The 21,145-nt window shown below is 42.3% G+C and overlaps 1 protein-coding gene and 1 non-coding gene across 3 annotated transcripts in view; one reads left to right on the top strand and one right to left on the bottom strand.

Moving 5' to 3' along the window:
* Window positions 1-6,009, top strand: part of SLC30A4 (solute carrier family 30 member 4) — a 43,025-nt gene extending 37,016 nt beyond the window's left edge. The window contains exon 8 of one of the 2 annotated variants that reach the window (XM_016928153.4): window positions 425-6,009. In XM_016928153.4, coding sequence (XP_016783642.2) covers window positions 425-579 — 155 coding nt within the window. In that variant the 3' untranslated portion in view covers window positions 580-6,009. The remainder of the gene's footprint in view (window positions 1-424) is intronic. The other variant, XM_016928154.4, reaches the window with a different exon arrangement.
* Window positions 6,010-7,653: 1,644 nt separating this feature from the next.
* On the bottom strand, window positions 7,654-9,469 carry LOC129137213 (uncharacterized). Its single transcript, XR_008539574.2, has 3 exons — window positions 9,235-9,469; window positions 8,992-9,142; window positions 7,654-7,986 (listed from the first exon to the last, which is right to left on the bottom strand). It is a non-coding gene; the product is annotated as an uncharacterized LOC129137213 (transcript).
* Between the last annotated feature and the right edge of the window lie 11,676 nt (window positions 9,470-21,145).

The raw sequence follows: 21,145 nt of genomic DNA, 5'->3' as shown, positions 1-21,145 counted from the left end.
GAAACTCCATCTTAAAAAAAAAAAAAAAAGAAAGAATATTTCCCATGCTCTTTTCTACATAGGAAAAGCTAGATTCTTACATTTTTATTTCTTCAAGTCATTTCACAGATTGATGCTATTGATGCTTTTTAAATCAAAATAATACATGCATGAGGTTTAATGTGCATAAGATATTTTAATGACAGGTTTGTAACTGATGTCTGGTATTCTTTCTCTACCTGAGAGTAGACTGGAGAGGTTAGAATAATGAGAAGCCATTAAGGATGTGTAAATTGGCCTACTTATCTAACAGAATAGCTTAGAGAGGGTAGAAATCAGACTAATAAAAATATATTCCCAGTATATTTCAGTTGTTTTTTTCCCTGTATCTTATTCAAGATGTAACTGTACAATGGATAGTAATGATATTTTCTTGACATTGCAGTTCCTGGAAGTTCATCTAAATGGGAGGAAGTACAGTCCAAAGCAAACCATTTATTATTGAGCACATTTGGCATGTATAGATGTACTATTCAGCTTCAGAGTTACAGGCAAGAAGTGGACAGAACTTGTGCAAATTGTCAGAGTTCTAGTCCCTAATTTTATATATTTTGGGGACTCCTGCCTTATTTATCCTGCAGTCACAGACTTCAGAGCAATAAATGCAAACCTAAATGAGAAAATGGAATCCCTGACAGCTGTGTCCGTATCAAGCATCAGTCTCTCAAACAGTTGCCCCAGCCTGACAGTGCTAGTCTCTGTTTAATGGTAAAAGGAGACTTTGCCATAATTTTCAGATGAAGATGTTTCCCAAACACTGTTTACAGAATGAGACGTGACTCTACAGATACCTCATAGAAGACAATCCAACATCATACTTCATTAATTTGACAGAGTACGTGTCTTAAAGGAAGCATCAAGAATTCAATATTTGCATTTAAAAATACTTTTTAAGGCCACTTTATATTAAGCCAGTGCTGGAAAACTGAATTTTTTTTATTATGTATAATAATCTCGACACCCAGCTTCTGGAATTGCTGCTTTCTTTTTACAGAAATTACTACCCAACAGATTTCAGGAAGTACTAGTAGTTATCCCAAAAGTGGAATAAGCATGTATTCCTAAGTGTTTCAGAAATGTTTTATTTCACAAATAAGTCTTAATGTTATTGTTATGATTATACTTTATAAACAACCTTTTCCAGATGCTACAGGGTTTTGAATCTCAAAGTTAACATTTTTCATTATTTGTAATCTTAGAACCAAATCTTTATTTATTGTGGTCACTGTTATTAAATGATTTAGGAAATACTTTCAATATTATTCTGAATGGCTGAAGTTAGTCTTAAACTCAAATTACTATATGATGATTTAAAACAAAATAAAAGAGCGAGGATGGGGGTTGGAGTTTCAGGTTTATGTCTTCCCGACATCACTTTTATCATTCATGAAATTGTCTTAAAAAAGCAAGAGACTGCAAAATGTAAACAGTAATCTTCTGTCCCTTTAAGAACTGCCAACAATTTGTACAAAAAATGTGGTACGTTGGTTCCTGCCTCCACTCCAGGTCATCTGTGTGTTTAGCCTTTCAGGGTAAACTCTAGAAGGTTCAGTTTATAATTCCCACCTTTCACATATAGTTCAACAACATTAATCCAGAGAGAATTTTATGTTTTATGATATGGGTTATGTTTTATTATATATTTTATGTTTTATGATATGGGTTAGGGATTCTCCATGGACTCCAGAAACCCTAAAATACAATTTTGAGGTTTTCCAATAATACCATAGCAGAAATGTCCAAGGGGTTGGGGGAAGATATTACTTTGAGAAAACAGAAATGTAAAGGATTTTTGACCTTATGTATGTGTGTGGTTTTGTTTTTGTTTTTGTTCTTGAGAGAGTCCCACTCTGTCACCCAGGCTGGAGTGCAGTGGCGTGACCTCTGCTCACTGTAACCTCTGCCTCCTGGGTTCAAGTGATTCTTCTGCCTCAGCCTCCCAACTGGCTGGGACTACAGGTACACCACACCCAGCTCATTTTTTTGTATTTTTAGTAGAGACAGGATTTTGCCACATTGGCCTGTCTGGTCTTGAACTCCTGACCTCAGGTGATCCGCCTGCGTCGGTCTTCCAGCGTGCTGGGATTACAGCATGAGCCACCATGCCTGGCCTGTATGTGTGTGTTTTAAAGCACTAGATAGGGATGGACATTAAATCTGTGTTGCAGGGAAACTAAACATAGGTTTCCAAACTGAAGGCAACCTAATTGTAAATGCCTGTGTTAAAGAGGCAGCTTGACTGTTCATGTTTCATTTTGCAACCATTGGTTTTGAGATTATCTTTTATGCACATTTGGAGTCCCTTTTCAACAGTGACAGTTTCTTACACGAAGAATGGATATGGTTATTGGGCTCCTCTAAGAATCAGAGTAGGGTAACAATGTACCAGGCAAATTGTAAGTTGAAATTCTAGATAAGCATGCAGATGACTTACAATATAAATGAAGAATAGGAAACATTTTATCTTCTTACCAAGTACCTTACTATAAGTAAACCTAAGATAAGAAAACCCAGATTTACCTATAAGATTGTTGGGAGTTAATGGTGTCAATAAAAGGATTGATGGTCCCTCTAATGAAACCCAGTAGATGTTTGTTGAATTGAACTGAAAATTTATGTGGCCAGACACAGTGGCTCATGCCTGTAATCTCAGCATTTGGGGAGGCAAAGGTGGAAGTATCCCTCGAGGCCAAGAGTTCATGACCAGCCTGGTCTTTTGTAGAGACCCTGTCTCTACAAAAATATAAAAATCAGCCAGGCGTCGTGCACACCTGTAGTATCAGCTACTTGTAAGGCTGTGGCAGAAGTGCTTTAGCCCAGGAGGTTGAGGCTGCAGTGAGCCATGTCCACACCATTGCACTGCAGCCTGAGTAACAAAATGAGACCCTATCTCAAAAACAAAAAGGAAAAGAAAATATACATGATGGGATTCCTATTGTGAAGTCATTTAAAATAATGACTTGAATTTCTCAGAAATTTCAGGAGCATATAAACTATTTAAATCAAAATATTCTTACATATAGAAACCAAGTAAGAATAAATGAGAGATATTTCAGTGGACATCTGGACATATTTATGGACTTTGAGTATCTAGCAAGTAGAAAGGAAAAAAATATTCATCATACTCTAATCATTTTTTATATCTATTGAGCTTGTTTCTTGTAAACTTTTCTTTATCTTATAAAGGCATATCTCGCTTTTATATCGACCTGTTCCTTAAAAAATGTATTTGATAAAACAGGCTAAAATTCATTTGAGTATTGAAAAGAATTCTTTTTTTTTTTTTAAGATGGTGTCTCACTGTCACCCAGGCTGGAGTGCAGTGGCACAGTTCGGCTCACTGCAGCCTCTGCCTCCCAGGCTCAAGTGGTCCTCCCATCTCAGCCTCCCAAGTAGCTGGTACCACAGGCATGCACCACCACACCCAGCTAATTTTTTGTATTTTTGGTAGACACAGTGTTTCACCATGTTGCCCAGGCTGGTCTTGAACTCCTGAGCTCAAGTGATCTGCCCACCTCGGCCTCCCAAAGTGCTGGGCTTATGGGCATGAACCACTGTGGCCAGCCAAAAAGAATCCTTTTGTAAAATACAGAAACACTGCAAACCTTTGTAAATCTTTTTTTTTTTTTTTTTTTTTTTTTAATGAGATGGGGTCTCCCTATGTTGCCCAGGCTGGTCTTGAGCTCCTGGGCTCAAGAAATCCTTCCACCTCGGGCTCCCAAAGTGCTGAGATTACAGGGTGTGAGCCACCGCACCCAGCCATGAAAACTTCTTAACTATCTTGTTCTTAACTATCGTGTTCTGCTTAAAGTGAGGTACACATAAAGTTTCCTGTGCTTTGTTTTTGTAGGAAAAAGTACATAGTTTGTATCTTTACCTTACGGAGTCTATGAGATTTGAGAATTTGATTTCACTTTTTGTAACTTAACCCACAGAAAAGGACATTAACTTAGCAGATAGGACCAAGGACTGAATGACTTCTGACAAAAAGCGTTTGGTCTATCCTTCACTTGTTGAGCTACAACCATGCATTACACTTCTCAGCTGAGCTCTCAAAGAGCTCTATGCCCTGTGAAAAGCAGTGGCTGAGTTGGATGAACACATAGCATTATTAATTTTGCACTGGGAAAACAGATTATGACAGGACCACAGACCACAATATAAAAACTTGGCAGTTCTTTGGTGTGATATATTTTAATTAGTATTTGCAAATAATCAGAGTTACTTGTGTACATAAACCTGTGTTTCACAACTATGGCCAGATGCAACCTTTTGGTCTGTTTCAGGAAAAGACCTATTATTCCACTAACAATTATGCTGCCTTAGAAACATAATGGGAGTGTAATTGAAGAAAGCATGTCTCAGAAGGTTTTGATATGCAGAACTGGAAGCTATTGTAATTCCTACATACATTTCCATTAGCTATGCCTTATGTAATGTGAGTGCAGATTTTTACAACTTAGAGTTCCCATCAGTGTTTTTTTGCCACATCACCGGGTTTCTTATTTTACTGTTTTCTTTTCAACTTTGGGTGCTTTATTTCCATTCTCTAAAACTAAGTTTCTTGCTCTTACGAGACTTAGTGTTCCTTTTGAACCCAGGTGTCCCACCTGACAGTGTTTGTCTTTCGTAGACTTTCCAGAATAGACATAGTCAAGATCAGACACGTGAGCTTCTCTCTCATTTTAATGTGAGGAAAATCATCTTTCAGAGACAAGGCACTGCTTAGAAATGTATGTCCAGGTATGAAAGAACCTTTTTAAAATTGCTGGTTGTTCCTGATCCAGATTTCTCTGCACACTGGACTTCGTAGAGTAAGTGTGGTAGACAAAGAGACTACACTGCACAACCACCAGTGAATATCATTGCTAAGAAGACTTTGGGTCGTGTTTCTCAGCCACTCTCACAGCTTTTGTAGAATTAATCATTTGATTTTGAAGCAAGCAGTTAGCTAAATCTATTTTCCTTTTATGCATATATGTTAATTGGCTCAACTTAATATGGTGTTCTTACAGAATATGAGCCCATTTGAAATAAGGTTTTAGGCAATTTTGCTGTTGGCTCTGATTTGTATATAGCAAATTTAAAGTTACAGAGTGTTTCCTAGATAGAAGATTAGTTCATTTGGTTCATTTTGTCTTTGAACCAAGCCAAGCTCATGAGCCAGTTGGTTATTAGTCATAAATGAACACCCATCACTATATGCTATGTTGAGGGGAGACAAGTCTGATCTTCGAATAATTGATAAAGTTTAATATCTTTGTAGCCAAAATACAATTTGCAAACCCTAACTCCAGATGTGTCGTGTGAATCTTGACAACCAGGGCTTGAGATTTGTTTTACTGATTGCCAATCAGGTATATTATTTGTGATGTTCGTGGGAGCATGCAAATTAGAAGACAGTGTTGTGGGAGTTCCTCAGTATTGAATTACATGTGTGCACTCAGGCCTGCCAGTCATTGAATTCTGACTTGTAAAGGGTTTAACCTGCTGTTCCAATCATTGAGGACCAATTTGATTTTTGATAAGATTGGAAAACATTTATGGAGACTTTCCCAGTTAAATCTATGACAGTGTCCACTTAAATAGTGCAATTTAGTATATTCTCAGATAACTGCAACACAAAATTGAAATGTGCCAGTATGTCATCTTTCTACCTGGAAGATACTGTATATTTGGAAAGTTTATGCTTCTCTCAATAAATACATGTTATTAAATAAGCCATATCACAGTTTAAGAAATTGTATATACTTTATCATATGCCCTTTCAGAAACCAGGTATTTTGCATATGATTGATTTTAGAAAGATTTTGAAGCTGGGGTTTGTCCATGTTAATTAAGATCAAAGTATATATATATATATATATATATGTGCTGTATTTGCAACTTTCACATTGTAATTTCCTATACACTTATTAAAGTATTGTTTTGCCATGTGGTTTATTAAATAAAAATGTACAGTCTCTTAAATATCTGCTCTTTTTATTAAGTAATATTAGTGGGCCTAAAAACATTGTTCTTAAAAGAAAATCTTTTATAATTATAATGTCATTTTATAATGCCCTCTTATATGTTTAAGAAATAAAACTGAAAAAAATCTTCTGGATAATATGGAAAGATTAATTAAAAGAACCTTTCTCTTTTGGTATCAGTCACATGCAGTGACGCTACAGTCCCATCAACAGTGGCAGAAAGGAAAGAAAGAAGCCACTGTAAAATAGACTGGTGAGGACCACCAGGAAGTCTGAGAGTAAGAGCCTGCTGACTCTCCAATCGTGTGGACCAGTCCACACTATACCTCCCAGGCCAAATCTGGCCTGCAAACCTGTTTTATTTGCCCCAAGAACTAAGAATGATTTTTACATCTATTAAATCACTGGGTGCAGTGGCTTACGCCTGTAATCCTAACGTTTCGGGAGGCCAAGGCAGGTGGATTGCTTGAACCCAGGAGTTCAAGACCAGCCTTGGCAACATGGTGAAACCTCATCTCTACAAAAAATACAAAAATTAACTGGGCATAGTGGCACATGCCTGTGATCCCAGCTACTCAGGAGGCTGAGAGATAGGAGGATCGCTTGAGCTCAGGAGGTCTAGGCTACACTGAGCCGTGATGGTGCCACTGCTCTCTAGCCTGAGTGACAATGAGACCCTGTCCCCATCCCCCCCCCCAAAAAACAGTAAATATTTCATGGCATGTGAAAATTATATGGACTTTAAGTGAATTTCTGTGTCTATAAAGCGTTACTGGAACACACCACACTCATTCAGTTACGTATTGTCTATGGCTGCTTCCATGCTACCGTGGAGAGTTGCGTAGTGACATAAAATATTTACTATCTGGCCCTTTATAGGAAACGTTTACTAACCCCTGGTGTAGAGTGTTTTAAGACTATAACAAGCCGGGTGCGGTGGCTCATGCCTGTAATCCCAGCACTTTGGGAGGATGGAGTGGGCACTTGAGGTCAGGAGTTTGAGACCAGCCTGGCCAACATGGTGAAACCCCGTCTCTACTAAAAATACAAAAATTAGCTTGGCATGGTGGCAGGTGCCTATAGTCCCAGCTACTCGTAAGGCTGAAGTGGAAGAATTACTTGAACCCAGGAGGTGGAGGTTGCAGCGAGCCGAGCCGAGATCACACCACTGCACTCTAGCCTGGGCAACAGAGTGAGACTCCGTCTCAAAAAAAAAAAAAAAAAAAAACACTATAACAGCATATATGGATGCAGTGAAGTCTCCTAGAACCTGCTTGCAAGTTTTTGTGACTGGTAAGTCTGAAGCCACCTGAGTCACCAAAGGTTCTTTCATACCTTTACCTTTTTTCTCATTTTAAACTTCCTTTGGGTTTGGGGCAGAATATAAGAAAAGAGTAGCAAGATTTCAAATATTATTCATGTGCCGTACGCTGTCACGTCACTAGCAAAGCATTTTTCTTACTAGAACACCATGATCACCAGAATCATTTAAGTATACTTTTCAACATAAAAGCTTATTCAGTTGATTTTTAGATTTTTCACTTGTTATAACAAAAAGTTAAGAAAATAAAAATATGTGTAGAGTACCTTATGTAATTTGTGCCAATTGGGAGCTCACAAATGATGTTCTTTAAGGTTTTTAAGTTTCCTAGCAAAAGACAACAATATTTAATAAATATTGTAATAAAATATAGTTGTAAATATACTAGTATAGACTGAGCCTGTAATTCCAGCACTTTGGGAGGCTGAGGCAGATGGATCACTTTGAGCTCAGGAGTTGAGCCCAGCCTGGGCAACAATGGTGAAACCCCATCTCTACAAAAAATAAAAAAATAAGCCAGGCATGGTGGCACGTCTGTGGTCCCAGCTACTCGGGAGGCTGAAGCTGGATAATTGCTTGATTCTGGAAGGCAGATGTTGCAGGAAGCCAAGACTGCACCACTGCACTCCAGTGACACTGCAACAGAGTGAGATCCTGTTTAAAAAAAATACATATATATATGTATTATATATATATTATATATATGTATTATATATACTAGTAAAGATTGAGATGTTACTTATTATTTGATTGTCTACCTAGCTATTCTATTTTGATGTGTCATTTTTTTTGATCCATGTCAGATGTTAAATACTAATTTGGGGTAACAGTCTTACAAGCTCTTGTTTATGCTAAACTTTAGTATATTCATAAATAATATTTTTTGGATATATTTCGACTTCAACTGTGGTCCCATAATAATTGCTATAAGCTATGAAATAGACTAGGCACAAATAGAAAGTATGAAGCCTTATAACAAAATATAATCTCTACATGAGTCATGTGTTTAAGATAGGAGGTTTTAAAATCCAATGTTATCACCAAAAATAACATTTTCAAGCAGCATTCTGGTTTAACAGGCTCTCATGTAACTTTTACAGAGCACTACAAATTAAAGTTTGGCCCATGGGTCTTACCCTATAAACATGAAGAGGATACTGTGTGAGTTATCAAATTGCTTCCATGTCTCCTGGACTTAAATTTTTTTTTTCTGGTTTGATTTTCAAATTCCTGTTGTCTGTGTTTCACTTGCCAGTTTCTGCACATTGGTTTGTGGTTGGTGTTTGTTTGTTTGTTTTAACACTTTTGTCACTTCAACAAAAAGCTGATGCTATGGGAAAAATAGCCCAAAATATACTGGGCTATTTCTTGGTAAGAGAGTAGGATTTTTTACAGTAGGAAAATTTCAGAGACCTCATGAAAGCAAGGCTAGCCCTGAAGCAAGACAGACCATCTCTGCTCCCTTGACTCTCCTAGCATTTGAAGATTTGACCCCACATCCTTTCGAGAGGAAACGTGCTAACAGCTTAAATGGTTACTGCAGTATTTACCTTTGAACAGTGATCACAGTGAATGTTTGACTTCAGTCAGGGCATGAAGGACTGAAGTGAAGGTAAGAAATGTTTCCTGGACTTCCATTCATTAATCTATCATACTCACCTGTGAAGGCTATGGGGCAATTCCTTGTTTCAACACGTTCTTTTTCAGTTTACAACTTGACTGGAGTTTCAGTGTTAGCACAAGTCTATTCCATCCTCTTTTTGCTTCTTTATATAAGAATATTTTCCAAAGTCCAGGATATTTTTTAAACCTTGAAACAAAGTGTTATATAATTTAGTGTATTAGTCATTGACGTGTATTTGGTTTTAGAAGTGTTTCTGATCTAGGTGTGGTGGCTCATACCTGTAATCCCAGCACTTTAGGAGGCTCAGGAGGGAGGATCACTTGAACTCAGAAGTTCAAGACCAGCCTGGGCAGCATGGTAAAACCCCATCCCTACAAAAAATTAGCCAGGCATGATGGTGTGCAGCTGTAGTCCCAGCTACTTGGGAGATCCCTTGAACCCAGCAAGTCGAGGTTGCAGTGAGCTGAAATTCTGCTGCTGCACTCCAGCCTTGGTGACAGAGTGAGATCCTGTCTCAAAAAAAGAAAAAGAAATGTTTCTCATCTTTAAGATACCATGATATTGAAATTTTGACATCTCAGAAAGTTGGTTCAGGCTGAGTGCGGTGGCTCACACCTGTAATCTCAGCACTTTGAGAGGCCGAGGCAGGCGGATCACCTGAGGTCAGGAGTTTGAGACCAGCCTGGCCAACATGGCATGGCAAAACCCCGTCTGTATTAAAAATACAAAAAAATAATCTGGGCATGGTGGCATGCACCTGTAATCCCAGCTACTCAGGAGGCTGAGGCAGGAGAATCGCTTGAACCCAGGCGGGTGGAGGTTGTAGTGAGCCGAGATCACACCACTACATTCCAGCCCTGGGTGACAGGGTGACAGTGAGACTCTGTCTCAAAAAAAAAAAAAAAAAAAAAAGGTGGTTCAAGTGGTTGGAAATGTTTTTTCTTTTTCTTTTCTTTTTTTTTTTTCTTAGTTTTCTTTAGGCAAGGTGTCACTCTGTCACCTAGGCTGCAGTGGTGTGATCTTGGCTCACTACAGCCTCATCCTCCCAGGTTCAAGAGATTCTTGTGCCTCAGCCTCCTGAGTAGCTGGGATTATAGGCATGCACCATCATGCCCAACTAATGTTTGTATTTTTAGTAGAAATAGGGTTTCACCACGTTGGCCAAGCTGGTCTTGAACTTCTGGGCTCAAGCAATCCACTCGTCTTGGCCTCCCAAAGTGCTTAGGATTACAAGCATAAGCCACCGCACCCGGTGGAAATGGTTTTTTCTGAAGTAGATTGAGACTATTCCAAATGTCATCCATTTTACAATTATTCAACCAAGGATTGACCTATGAAGACCATCTGCCTGCCACTGAACATGCTATGAAATAGAACACACAATAGCAGTGGGTTTTTTTTTTTTAAGTTAAACAGGAAATAAAACAATGTTATGTTTTTGGAGGGCTTCTTGGGCCATAGCCTCACTCCTGTAGATAGAAGATCACACTTGTCTCCCATTAGGAATGGCTTCAGAAATTGTGACCCGGAGGATTAAAGTCCATCCTCTTGGTAATGACATGCAAAGTCCTGATCTGGTCACTGCTTACCTAGTCACCCTGCAGTTCCAGCCTTTCCCACCACCACTAGCCTACCTCCCATGTGTCAGCCATACCAAACTATAGGCAGCTTTTGGTTAACCAGGGAAATAATTGCTAACACTTATTGATCCCTGACTGCGTTCCAGACACTGCTGCGCACTTTGTTTGTTTGTTTTTTGAGACGGAGTCTCGCACTGTCGCCCAGGCTGGAGTGCAGTGGTGGGATCTCGGCTCACTGCAAGCTCCGCCTCCTAGGTTCACGCCATTCTCCTGCCTCAGCCTCCTGAGTAGCTGGGACTACAGGCGCCCGCCACCGCGCCCGGCTAATTTATTTTTGTATTTTTAGTAGAGACGGGGTTTCACCATGTTAGCCAGGATGCTCTCGATCTCCTGACCTCGTGATCCACCCACCTCAGCCTCCCAAAGTGCTGGGATTACAGGCGTGAGCTACCGCGCCCGGCCTGTTTTATCTCTTTAAGTTTACAACAAAAATTAGATACATTTCTGAAACACTCCAGACAATAATATAATTACAACTAAATGTGTTAATGGCCAGCAGTTATTATCACTTACAGAATATGATAATCTCCCTGTCAGCCCAGTGGTAGCACTGAGCTGGTTCACAACAATTCTAGCCTTGCTAATGACAGCTTGTTTTTTTAATAACAGACTATTTTTTAAATGAATTAATAAGGCGACTATTTTCAGCTTGAAACTGTGGGAGAGCTCACTTACTACTTTTTTTTTTTTTAAAGAGACAAGGTCTCACCGTCACCCAGGCTGGAGTGAAATGGTGGGATCATGGTTCACTGCAGCCTCGACCTCCCAGGCTCAAGCAATCCTCCTACCTCAGCCCCCCAAGTAGCTGGGACTGTAGGCATGTGCCACCATGCCCCCACTAATTTTTTGATTTTTTTTTTTTTTTTTTTTTGGTAGAGATGAGGTCTCCCTATGTTGCCCAGGCTGGTCTTGAACTTCTGGGCTCAAGTGATCCTCCTGCGTTAGCTTCCCAAAGTGCTGGAATTACAGGTATGAGCCAACATGAAAGTGGCTGACACTACTTTCAAAGTATTAATGGATTTAAAATCAATAATCTTTATCTTCGTTGTTAAAATATTTAACTAAGTATATACACATACATTGGATTAAGAGACAGCCAGGCACAGTGGTTCACCCCTGTAATCCCAGCACTTTGGGAGGCCAAGGCAGGAGGATCACATGAGCCCAGCGGTTCAAGACTAGCCTGAACAATATAGTAAGACCCTGTATCTAAAAATAAAATAAAATGAAATAACAGACAGAAGAACTGGTTCTGGTCCCAGCTTTGCTAAATGTGTCTCTCTGGACAAGTTACTCTGTTTTGCTAGGCCTCAGTCTAGCTGTCTGTATAATGATAATAAATGTTGATTGAGTGTTCCACACTGTACTTGCCAAGCACTGTTCTAAAAGCTTTTTCAGTGTTAGCGAATTGTTAGCAACAAATCTATGAATTATTATTACCCCGATGTACAAATGAGGAAACTGAGGCAGAGAAAGGTTAGGTAACTTCCCAAGGTTAGCTAATTAGTAGCAGAGCTGGGATTCCAATACAAATTGGTCTGGGTCAGCATTCCCACTCTTAGCCTTTATGGTGAGATTCTCCAGCTGGGACCAACACTGTCAATTATTCAGTGCAGAATTGCATGACACTCTCATAAGCCTCCTAAGGAGGCTGGGTGGCTGCCCCAGGCCATAGAGAGAACCTGCCTGCAGGGGAAGCTGTGTGGGTAGGGCGGATGTGAGTGAGGAGGGCCCGGTGGGAAGGAGCCTGCTCTATCAATAATGGCCCAACTGTATGTACAATTACTTTCACTCTGTCTCCATCTCTCCTAGAACTACCAGAGGCTTTCTGACTTTTTTTGCAAATAAAGACCCTGAGGGGGCTATGCTCTTACTGTCTCTTCTCTTGTCCACTTTGTTAGTGAGCCAGCATGGTAGGATATTAAGGAGAGGATTTGGATCCAGGCTACAGTGGGTTCAGTTTCAGCTGTATGAACTTAATAGATGTGTGATCTTGGGAAGGGTGGAAACCTCTCTAAGCCTTTTTCTTCAGCTATACAACAGAATAACACCTTGTGTTATAACCACAGGAGTTAGAGAAAACTCCACACTTTGAGACAAATTAAGAGTCCTTTATTAAGCCAGCGGCCAAAGAGACTGCTAACGCTCAAAATTCTCTCGGCCCCGAGGAAGGGGCTTGATTAACTTTTATACCTAGGTTTAGGAAGGGGAGGGGAACTCAAATGCAATAATTCTACAGAAGTAAAAAGATGCAAGAATAAAAAAACAAATGGTTACAAAGAGATAAACTATTTAAAAGACAAATGGTTACAAAAACAGCAACGGTACCAGGTGCAGGGCTCTAAATCCTTCATTTATAATTAGATATAGGGGCTATGCCGGACACGAACTCAAGGCTTTATGTTATCTCCTTGAGAAAAATCCTGGGAACTTCATACATTGTTGGTGCTAGTACCTTATCAGTTAATTGGGCTCCTTTGAAATGCTGAGGATCTGTTTACACAGGTCAACTCCTTACGGAAGAGGGTTGGGTAAGGAGCCCTTAGTGTCTTGTAAATTAAGGGGTCAATTGGAGTTTGTCCGGCTTTCCCAGCTAGAGAGAGTCTTATTTACATGAGAAGCAAGGCTAGGTGACTAAAGAGACAAACAGGGAAGATTCAAAGTAGCAAGTTAGAGTAAAAACAAGGTTAGGCATTTCACTTGAACTTCATTCACAAGGTTGCTTTAGGGATTAACTAAAATAAAGCACATACAACATCTAGCATTAGCTGGGCGTCGTGGCTCACGCCTGTAATCCCAGCACTTTGGGAGGCTGACGCGGATGGATCACCTGAGGTCGGAGTTTGAGACCAGCCTGGCTAATATGGTGAAAACTCGTCTTTACTAAAAATACAAAAAATTAGCTGGGCATGGTGGCAGATGCCTGTGATCCCAGCTACTCAGTAGGCTGAGGCAGGAGAATCGCTTGAACCTGGGAGGCTGAGGCTGCAGTGAGCTGAGATCGTGCCATCGCACTCCAGCCTGGGCAACAAGAGCAAAACTCCATCTCAAAAACAAACAAACAAACAAAAACAAAACAAAACCACATCTAGCATAGTTCTTGATACATTGTTTCTTTTTCTCCCACTCCTCACTCTGTGATGGAGGAAATTGAGACCCTCCCTACTGGACACATCTAGTTAATTTAGTCTAATTCAGGTAGATTCTCTCCTCAGGGACTAATCTAAGGATGATGTAAACCAAAAATAAAATTCTAAGGCCAACCATCTGAATGTGTTATAGGACTTTTCCCTAGTTAAGCTACAGGCAGGGTCCTTGTCACACGACCATGAAAAATGAGGCTCGCAGATAATTTGAAGGGTGAGAAAAATGGGATTTATTGGGCAAAAAGGAAAAAAAGGGAAACAGGGACTCTCTGCAAAGCCAGGGTCCTGCTAGTGTGTGTCCTGCCTCGCAGACTGAATCCCAGGTACCATACCCCGGAACAAGAGAGAAAGACCAGGCTCCTTCCCTGCCAAGGGCGCTAACTTCCTACGGCTCCACCCCAGTGCGCATTTCTCCCAGTGTGCGGGCTGTCAGAGGTTCTGCCAGGGAGCCCTTCCCACCCAGCTGTCTCAAAGGGACTTCATTCTTGGCCAAGGGACTCATAATTTTTTTTTTCTTTTTTTTTTGAGACAGGGTCTCTGTTGCCCAGGCTGGAATGCAGTGACACAATCTTGACTCACTGCAACCTCCACCTCGCAGGTTGAAGCGACTGTTCTACCTCAGCCTCCCAAGTAGCTGGGATCACAGGCATGCACCACCACACCCAGCTAATTTTTGTATTTTTAGTAGAGATGGGATTTCACCATGTTGGCCAGGCTGGTTTCAAACTGCTGGCCTCAAGTCATCCACCGGCCTTGGCCTCAAAAAGTGCTGGGATTACAGGCGTGAGCCACTGCACCTGGCCAGGACCCATAAAATTTAACCTGAGAGACTGGTTTAGGTGAAGACTGGAAGTGGGGGTCCTACACCCCTCATTATACTTGTCAGCATTTAACATTAACACATACCTTAAGTCTGATCAAAAGCATTTACAGCCTATTCTTTCTGAAGCCTGATAACTGAAGGCTTCATCTGAATGACAAAACTTTGGTCTCCACAACCTCTTACTGCAACCCAGACATTTCCTTTCTGTTGCTCCCAGGTCCTTAGATAAACTCAACCAATATTCAACCATAAAAATTTTAAATCTACCTATAAACTGGAACCACCACCCACCCCTTCGAGTTGGCCCACCTTTCTGGACTGAACCAATGTATTTCTTTTCTTTTTTTTTTTTTTTTTTGAGATGGAGTCTCATTCTGTCTCTCACCCAGGCTGGAGTGCAGTGGCATGATCTCGGCTCACTGCAACCTCTGCCGCCCGGGTTCAAGCGATTCTCCTGCCTCAGCTTCCCAAGTAGCTGGGATTACAGGTGCCTGCCACCACCCCCAGCTAATTTTTGTATTTTTAGTAGAGATGGGGTTTCGCCATGTTGGCCAGGCTGGTCTTGAACTCCTGACCTCAGATGATCCACCCACCTCAGCCTCCCAAAGTGCTGGGATTACAGGCATGAGTCACCGTGCCCAGCCTGAACCAATGTATTTCTTAAATGTTTTAGATTGAAGTCTCATGTCTCCCTAAAATGTATAAAACCAAGCTGTCCCCCAAGCACCTTGGGCACCTGTTCTCAGAATTTCCTGAAGGCTGTGTCATGGGCCATGGTCACTCATATTTGGCTCAGAATAAATCTCTTCAAATATTTTACAGAGTTTGACTTTTCGTCGACAATGGAAAGAAACTAACTGTTATCAGGGGGTTTATGCCAGGTCATTTCATATATATAGCCTCCCAATGGGGAAGAACTGACCCTGAGTTTGAATTTAGATTGAGTCAGTGTGACCTTAGATAAATTATTTGACCTCTTCGGGCTCAGTTTTTTCATTGGTAAAGTGGGTGTAACTGAAATGCAGGTTGGTTGCTCGTCGCATGTACAGTCCAACAAGAGCAAGGCCAGATATTTAAAAAGTGAATTTATTGCAAAGCTGGTGTGAACTCTGAAAATCTGAGACAGGTCTGAGTTAATTTAGAAAGTTTATTTCGCCAGAGTTGAGGATGTGCACCGGTGACACAGCCTCAGGAAGTCCTGACGACATGTGCCCAAGGTGGTCAGAGCAAAGTTTTCCCTTTTATACGTGCTAGGGAGACATGCGACGTCAGTCAGCATATGCAAGATGAACACTGGTTCGGTCTGGAAAGGTGGGAAGACTCAAAGTGGGGAGGGGGCTTACAGGTCATAGGTAGATAAGAGACAAACAGCATTCTTTTGAGTTTCTGATTAGCCTCTCCAAAGGAAGCAATCAGATATGCACTTATTTCAGTGAACAAAGGTCCCTAAGCAGTTCCCAGCTTGACTTTTTCCTTTAGCTTCATGATTTGAGGGCCCCAAGATTTATTTTCCTTTCACACTAGCTTGGGGAGGGGCACAAAGTGTCCTGCCTTCAAATGTGCTACTTCCCCTCTGGAGCAGAAAGGAGACACTTTGATAAAGTAAGAGGGGAATGAATAAGGGCAGGGGGTCCCACTGCTAGTTTGGTGCCTTATTTACCATCCAGTTGAGTTGGCACCTTCCTGGGCAGAAGTTGTAAAAGTGGCCAAGAGGGAAAAGGGTGTGCTTTTGCTGTGCCCTCCTAGTGGATGAATGTCCCAAGGCAACCCTCTGGAGGTGAAAGTTCCGTGGTGGGCATGACTTGGTCTGCAAATCTGCCAACTCTCAAGAGAGATCTGTCTTGGAGCACACAGAAGAACTTGTCTGCAGGGAGTGTCTGGTGAGGGGGAGGTGAAAGGTTGTATTTGCATTTCTGAAGGGCTAAGTAGAAAATAGGGAACAGTGGGAAAGGGGAGAGAAGACAACTCATTTCGGGGCAGTCAGTTACATGGGGACTCATAATATTAGCTGACTTCATAGGACTGTTGTGAGAATTAAATGAAATAATGCATGCAAAATGCCTGGCATATGTTAGTATTCAATAAATGGTGGCTATGGTTGTCATTATTCCTATTTAGGGTTCCTGAGCTTCCCTAGCCTCACTAGAAGCTTCCCTGGCCTCACCAGCTTTCCAAGCACCCTACTAACAGGTTCAAAACCACGAACTTAAATATACCAGTAGGATGCAGGGTCTGCTTCACAAGCCATCACTCATAATCATCCCAGCTCAGAACATGTCATCAGCTCAGGAGTGACATCCTATCACAGCCCCTTCCCTCATCCTTCCACCAGAAGCCTATGGTTGGAGCTGCTTCTGCAGAATTAGGAGCAGAACCTGATGAGTCATGAGCAGAAGGACCTAAAAATTCTTAGGAAGCCTCTTGGTTCAATGCATCCACACCCACTCAATCATGGCCTAAAAATAGTTTTTCTCTAGGGAGAGACCTAACGAGAGATGTGTGTATGTCGTGTCACAGTGACAGAATGAGAGCTCGGATTGCTAGGGGTTTCTCAGGAGCTGAATCTTCCCCAACTGTTCCCCCACATCCCCAGGACAGGCACAGTACGCCCTCCTCCCCCGCTTCCTTCACAATAAGCACCCCACACACACCTGAAACACCAGGTTCACCAACAACTACACCCCATCCTCCAAACTCACCTCCCTCATCCCTGTACCTGCTTCTCATTTTACAGGTTATCTCAGTAGGAGTGGGAAAGCCTCGATCCTTCACCAAACCCCACACCTCTCCTGGGGACATCTCAATGCCTTAACAGAAACCACTCCACTTTATAACTTTGCTTTGGATTCATCCTCCGATTTCTCAGCAGACTTCAATGTTGAACACACCCATGGCCCAACCAAACTGAGTCCATTAGACTACAAGAACCTTGAGGACAGGGCCCATGTCCATCTTGCCCCATCCCATCCTTAGTGACCACCACAATGCAGGGCACAAAGTGAACCTCAATAAATCTTTGCTCAGTGAATGATGAGCAAATAAATTCAGATTTTACAGAAGGAGGGGAAGTCTTTCCCTGTTACAGAATCACTGGATTAAAGAATATACTTCGGAACTGTGCTGTCCAATATGGTAATCACTAGCCACATTTGGCCATTTAATGTTAGTTAGAATTAATCAAAATTAAATTCTACTATATGATCTAGCCATTCCGTTCTTTGGTATTTACCCATGAAAAATTAAAGCATATGTCCAAAGACTCATATAATGATGTTCATAGCAGCTTTATTCACAATGGCTAAAAACTGGGGAAAATATATTTATCCACAGATGAATGGATAAACAAATCATAGCATATCCATACAATGGAATACTGCTGGGCGATAAGAAGGAATTAATTATTGATAAACACAACGACACGGAAGAATCTCAAAAGAATTATGCTGAGCAAAAGGGACAGACAAAAAAGAGTAAATACTGTAGGATTCCACTTATATGGAATTCTTAAAATCGCTCAGCATCGTAAGATGGGGCAAAAGTAAAATTCCAAAAAATGCAACCTATCATGACTGAAAGCAGGTCTGTACTTGTCTGGGGATTAGTGGGAGCAGGGAAGGGTAGGAGGGAGGGATTACAAAGATGCAGGAGGAAACTCGTGTGGGTCCTGCACGTGTTCACTGTCCTGATTGTGGTGATGGTTTCACAGGGGTGTGCTCATGTCCCACAACTTACCAAACTGTACCCTTTAAATATGTGCAGAGCATGATATGTCAATTATATCTCAATTTAAAACAAGAGTTAAAAACATTCAATAAGTTTAGAAATTCAGTTCCTAAGTCACCCCAGCCACATTTCAAGCACCCAATAGTCATATGTGGTTAGTGGCTGCCATATTGCACAGCACAGGTATAGCACGTTAACATTATTGTAGAAAGTTCTGTTGAAAGCACTGCTCTCGAATCACAGAAAAACAGAGGGGCAAGGGCCTCAGAAGCTATCTGCACAACCCTCCACAAAGCATAAATATCCAAAAATACAAAAATCCTGGGCTGTCCCTGTGACCCCACACCTATCCAGGCCTCAGGCTACACTATGCTCAGCCCCAGCGGGGCTCACTGGGCTGCCTGGGCTCTCAGTTCCAACCCTCTGTGCTCCATCATCCTCCATTTCTAACCTTCCATCTTCTGATCTCTCCCAGGCTGGAGGAACAACAAACTAGGCCACCCTGACCTTTAGTCTACCTCTGGCACTGCCCTGCTTCCATCCCTCCTCTCACAGGCAAAGTCCCTTTTGTCCATTATGAGTCCATTCTCATATTGCTATAAAGAAATATCTGAGACTGCGTGATTTATAAAGAAAAGAGGTTTTTTTATTTTTGTTTTTGTTTTTGAGACAGAGTCTTGCTGTTGTCACCCAGGCTAGAGTGCAGTGGCTTGATCTTGGCTCACTGCAACTTCCGCCTCCCAGGTTCAAGTGATTCTCCTGCTCAGCCTCTCCAGTAGCTGGGATTACAGGCACCTGCTACCACGCTGGCTAACTTTTTGTTTTTGTTGTTGTTGTTGTTGTATTTTTAGTAGAGATGGGGTTTCACCATGTTGGCCAGGCTGGTTTCAAACTCTTGACCTCAGGTGATCCACCCACCTCGGCCTCCTAAAGTGCTGGGATTATAGGTGTGAGCCACCCCCTCCCCAGCTAAGAAAAGAGATTTAATTGGCTCACGGTTCTGCAGGTTGTACAGGAAGCATGGCAGCATCTGCTTCTGGAGAGGCCTCAGGGAGCTTCCAATCCTGGTGGAAGACTAAGCGGGAGCAGGCGCATCACATGGCTGGAGCAGGAGGAAGAGAGAAGCCGGTAGTGGCTCAGTTCTAGTCCAAAAGGCTCAGAAGTAGGGAAGTTGACAGTGCAGCCTTCAGCCTGTGGCCAGAGGCCTAGGAGCCCAAGGCAGGCCACCAGTGCAAGTCCCTGAGTCCAAAGGCTGAAGAACCTGGAATCCGACGTCCAAAGGCAGGAGGAACCACAGAAGAAAGACGGAAACCAGAAGACTCAGCAGGCCAGCACATCCCTCCTTCTTCTGCCTGTTTTGTTCTAGCTGCACTGGCAGCCAATTGGATGGTGCCCACCGCTATTGAGGATGGGTCTGCCTCTCCCAGTCCACTGGCTTAAATGTCAGTCTCCTCTGGCAACACCCTCAGAGACACACCCAGAAATCATACATTACCAGCCATCTAGGCATCCCTCAATCCAGTCGAGACATCTAATATTAGCCATCACATCCATCGATCTATTTTATTTATTTATTTATTTTGAGACGGAGCTTCACTCTTGTTGCCCAGTCTGGAGTGCAACGGTGCCATCTTGGCTCACTGCAATCTCCGCCTCCTGGGTTCAAGCAATTCTCCTGCCTCAGCCTCCCGAGTAGCTGGGATTACAGGCATGCACCACCACGCCCAGCTAATTTTGTATTTTTAGTAGAGATAGGGTTTCTTCATGTTGGTCAGGCTGGTCTTGAACTCCCAACCTCAGGTGATCCGTCCACCTTGGCCTCCCAAAGTGCTGGGATTACAGGCGTGAACCACCATGCCTGGCCCATCGATTAATATACTTTGGATTTCATTGTCTCCACTTCACCAAAATTTCTCCCCTGAGGTCACCAATGCTATTCCAAGTGACATAGCCACTGGACATGTTTCAGCCCTTTAAGTTACTAGATTTAAATTTTTTCTTTCTTTTCTTTTTTCTTTTTCTTTTCTTTTCTTTTCTTTTTTTTTTTTTTTTTTAAGGCGGAGTTTCGCTCTTGTTGCCTAGGCTGGAGTGCAGTGGCGTGATCTCGGCTCACCACAACTTCCACCTCCTGGGTTCAAGCAATTCTCCTGCCTCAGCCTCCTGAGTAGCTGGGATTACAGGCATGTGCCACCATGCCCAGCTAATTTTTGTATTTTTAGTAGAGACGGGGTTTCTCCATATTGGTCAGGCTGGTCTCGAACTCCTGACCTTAGGTGATCTGCCCACCTTCGCCTCCCAATGTGCTGGGATTGCAGGCGTGAGCCACCACGCCCGGCCTTTTTATTTTCAATACGTGAACCTTCACGCGGTCCAAAAATCAAAGCAATCCAAAAAGACAGTGAATAGCTCATCCTCCTGCTCCCGTTGTCCTCACTGTCTGTCCCCTAATAAGTAACCACTTGTATTAGCTTCTTGGATGTTTTCTTCCAGAGTTTACATCCCCAAGCCTCTTCTCCGCCCACACACACACAAAGGAACGTGCAACACACACACCTCCTGCTAGCGGCTTTGCCCTGTTCACTCCAGAACCAATCTCAGCCTCTCCCAAGGCAGGACTTGCAGAGCTGCCTCTGGCTTCTTTGCAGCTGAGTTCTCACTGGCTCTGCCCGTTCTGACCCTGTGACCAAGGCGCCCTGGAGAACCTCCTTGCTTCCGCGCCTGCACTCTCCTGGCTCTCCTCTCACCTCTCTGACCACTTCCTCTGGCTCCCCAACCTCCTCCTGCTCCTTAAATGCTGGAGCCCTCCAGAGCCCAGTCCTTTCTTCTCATGCCCCATGCTCAGCCTGAGGAGGCTCAC

This window comes from Pan troglodytes, chromosome 16, assembly GCF_028858775.2.
Source record: "Pan troglodytes isolate AG18354 chromosome 16, NHGRI_mPanTro3-v2.0_pri, whole genome shotgun sequence".
Taxonomy (NCBI): Eukaryota; Metazoa; Chordata; class Mammalia; order Primates; family Hominidae; genus Pan; species Pan troglodytes.
This window is presented reverse-complemented; position numbering and strand designations above follow the sequence as displayed.